This window comes from Aplysia californica, unplaced genomic scaffold (genome assembly GCF_000002075.1).
Source record: "Aplysia californica isolate F4 #8 unplaced genomic scaffold, AplCal3.0 scaffold00534, whole genome shotgun sequence".
Taxonomy (NCBI): Eukaryota; Metazoa; Mollusca; class Gastropoda; order Aplysiida; family Aplysiidae; genus Aplysia; species Aplysia californica.
Window position 1 is genome coordinate 324,612 of NW_004797804.1, and position 3,384 is coordinate 327,995.

General features: G+C 43.2%; 1 protein-coding gene across 1 annotated transcript in view; it reads left to right on the forward strand.

Annotated features, from left to right (window-relative positions):
- The first annotated feature begins 1,207 nt into the window (after positions 1 to 1,207).
- LOC101851824 (NUAK family SNF1-like kinase 2) overlaps positions 1,208 to 3,384 on the forward strand; it is a 3,888-nt gene continuing 1,711 nt past the window's right edge. Inside the window, exon 1 of the mRNA XM_005106455.3 lies at positions 1,208 to 1,958. Within this exon, the coding sequence (XP_005106512.1) occupies positions 1,208 to 1,958 (751 nt within the window). The remainder of the gene's footprint in view (positions 1,959 to 3,384) is intronic.

Below are 3,384 nucleotides of genomic sequence, written 5' to 3' on the forward strand. Positions count from 1 at the left end.
CTCTCTCTCTCTCTCTTTCTCTCTCTTTCTCTTCTTCTTTCACTCTCGTTCTTTCTCTCTGTCTCTTTTTGTCTCTCTGTCTCCCTTTCTCACTCTCCCTCTCTCTTATTCTCTCTCTCCCCCTCTCTTTCTCTCAATCTCCCTTTCAGTCTGCCAGCCCCTACATTTTGCCCTCAAGACAAAGCAGTTTCAATCATAATGAATATGTAAAAACAAACTCTTTGTTTGCTCTAGAGCACGCATTTTATGTAAGAGCTCTGACCAGAGCTTGGTTTTGGTTGGCTGAACCGCTTGTCAATCACGACGCGCAATGACCAAAAGGCAGGACCCATGACCATGGCGGGCCTCAGGGCAGTCTCGTGATATCCCAACAATTACGTCACGATTCAAAAACTGTAACGGGCAATAAAATTACAATACTAAATCCGCAGCGCCGATTGGATGACCGTACCTTTTTTTGGTCACGTGGTCAAGCCCTCTCTGGCAACACGAGAAAACAACGCAAAACGGCCGCATTTGTCTTAGCTGTGTGTGCGTTTCGTTTGCTTTCTGAACGCTTCAGCTGTCAACTTATGTCACAACAACTTCTGGAGAGTTTATTATAACTTTGTAGATCATTTGGTATTTCTTGGACTATCAACCACGTGCTTTTAAAAGCGACTATTGTTTTTTTCGCCTGGAATTGTTGTGCAGTAACTTCTGGAGATCTTATTCCTGGACTATCAACCACGTGCTTTTAAAGGTGACTGCTTGATTTTTCCCCTACTATCCTCGTGTAATAACTTCTGGAGATCTTTTTCCTGGACTATCAACCACGTGCTTTTAAAAGTGACCGCTTGATTCCCCCCCCCTCCCCCTTGAAATCCTCGTGTGCAGTAACTTCTGGAAAGTGTATAGGAGTTTGTGGATATCAGTTGGTATTTCTTGGACTATAAACCAACGGTAATTGACTTCTTGATTTTATCATTTTATTCCTGGAATCCCCGAGTGCACTGTGGATTTGATTCAGAGGAATTTTCCACCTCGTTATATACAGTGAAGGGGGAAAACCCAGTGTTTGTGTTGTGGCAAACCATCTTTAATCTCAAGAACTGAAGGTGGAAGTACGACGACTATTTTTTCTTATCCCCCCACATCTCTGAGCAACAGACAACTGGGATTATCTTAGATCTGTCGTATTACCATCTATAGCTTCAGTGTGTGCACGATGTTGCGTCGTCTCCGTCCACCGGTGTTCGAAGTTTACGCGGATCGTGACGTCACAGAGGCGCTCGGTGTGTCGTTAGATTATAAACCCTTGGGTAGTGGCAGTTCCTCAAAGGTCTATCGAGCTACGGATGTGAACAACCCTGACAACAAAAAAGCTATGAAGCTTCTTGCTTTCCTTCTCGATGAAAGGGATTCTGAGGAACTAGGAAATTTGCTTGAGTTTGAGGCAGAAGTCCAAATTCTTCAAAACGTTCGTCATCCCAATATTATAAAAATGGAGAGAGCTGTTAAATGTCCCGATGAAGTCGCCATTTTGATGGAGTTGCACCGCTCCGATCTGTCCCATGCTGTCTGTGATATCTCGACCGATGAGGCTAGCCGCTACTTCACCCAGTTAACAGACGCTGTGTCTTTTCTCCACCAACACCGCATCGTACACGGCGACTTGAAGCTGAGAAATGTGTTCATCAGCCACTGTGGAAACGCTGTACTGGGGGACTTCGGACAGGTTCAGGTTCTTCCCAAAAACTCGAACAGATCCAGGCGTTGGGGAGGCACTCTGCACTACTGGGCACCGGAATACGACGACGGCGAGCCAGTTGATGACGTTTTTAAACTTGAGAGCTACTCTCTTGGACTCTGTCTCTGGGCCTTGCTGTTCCGTAAAGAACCTAAGACGGGAACGGACTTTCTACAGAAGCTCAAAGACAAGGTGTTGATTCCAGACTTGCACAGACAATGCGTTGAACGTCTGTTATGCCCCTCGCCATCAGATCGAACGACCGTTGCGGAAATCCAGCAACTACTCCACGCCCATCAACAGCCAAAATCTTGTAACCCGCCAGACTCGGTTGGGGAAATTCAACAACGGATAACATTTCACACGTGTATGTGTTTTTTGTTGTTGTTGTTTGTTTGTTTTTTGGATTTTTTCTTTATTTCCTGACATGGATAACATTTCACACGTATATGTGTTTTTATGGGTTTGTTAGTTTTTTTTTGTTTTTTTTTTGTTGTTGTTGGGGTTTTTTTTGGGGGGGGGGGTTCGTTTCTATTTTTTTCTATTTCCCCACACGGATAATTTATCCACGTTTCCTGTGCATCGTTACAGTTTCTTTTATTTGATTTTTGTTCATTTCTTGACACGTCCATTGTTTATCCATTTTTCCTTTGCTTCATTACATTTTTTTCATTTTTTTCTCGTTGTATTTTTTCATGTTTGAATTTGAAAGCCTTCTCTTTTTCATTTGATTTTTTTCGATTGCCATTTCAATAAAGCATGCTGATATTTTCATATGAAAAAAAAGCAAAGTTGGTTGTTAAATTGTATCGTTTACCCTCTGTGCCTTTTGTTCTTGTTTCTGCTTACCCGGACACCGTCTGTAGCTGCTGTTTTTGTTGCTGTCGTGGTTGTTGTCTTGTATCTATATTGTGGGTGTGTGGCGGGTGCTCTGGTGTGGTTTGCTCATATCAAACATCTGTCGTCCTTATCTCCCCTTGTTCTTTTTTTATCTTTGTTACTCTCTTGTAACACCTCTATTCTTCTGGCGCTCATATGACCTTATGCATTTGCGAGCGCCGTAAAACCTCTACTAAAACTAAAACTTTTATCTATATCCTGCATAACGTACATAGTTTCCTAGCAATACTCATGATTCGTAATACATCTCAGAGAAAACAAAGTCACCACCGCTGTATTTTTGGTTTGTTTCCTTGTTTTGTTTTGTAGAAATACTTTATGGGGTCTGTGTCAAAGATTTACTGGTCCTTTGGAGAAACAAATGAAAGCTTTACAGAGAACCCCCTAAACCAATCTCCCATCAACAGACACGCACACACACATACATACACACACACACACGGGCGCACGCGCACGGAGTAGAGACAGAGAGAGAGAGAGAGAGAGAGAGAGAGAGAGAGAGAGAGAGAGTGAGAGAAAGAGAAAGAGACAGAGAGAGAGAGAGAGAGAAAGAGAGAGAGAGAGAGGTCGTTATTTTTATTTGTTAAAACTTGGCCGTGGGCTCTCGTGGCCTAGAGGTTAAGGTGTTGGCCTCTCTTTCAAAGGTCCCGGGTTCGAATCAAGGTAGTGACCGAAACATTTTCTTCTCTAAAATTGCCCCCTTTCACCTCCTTTCCTGCTGTCTAGCAATGTTCTGTGGTCTGCTTTCGTCTCCT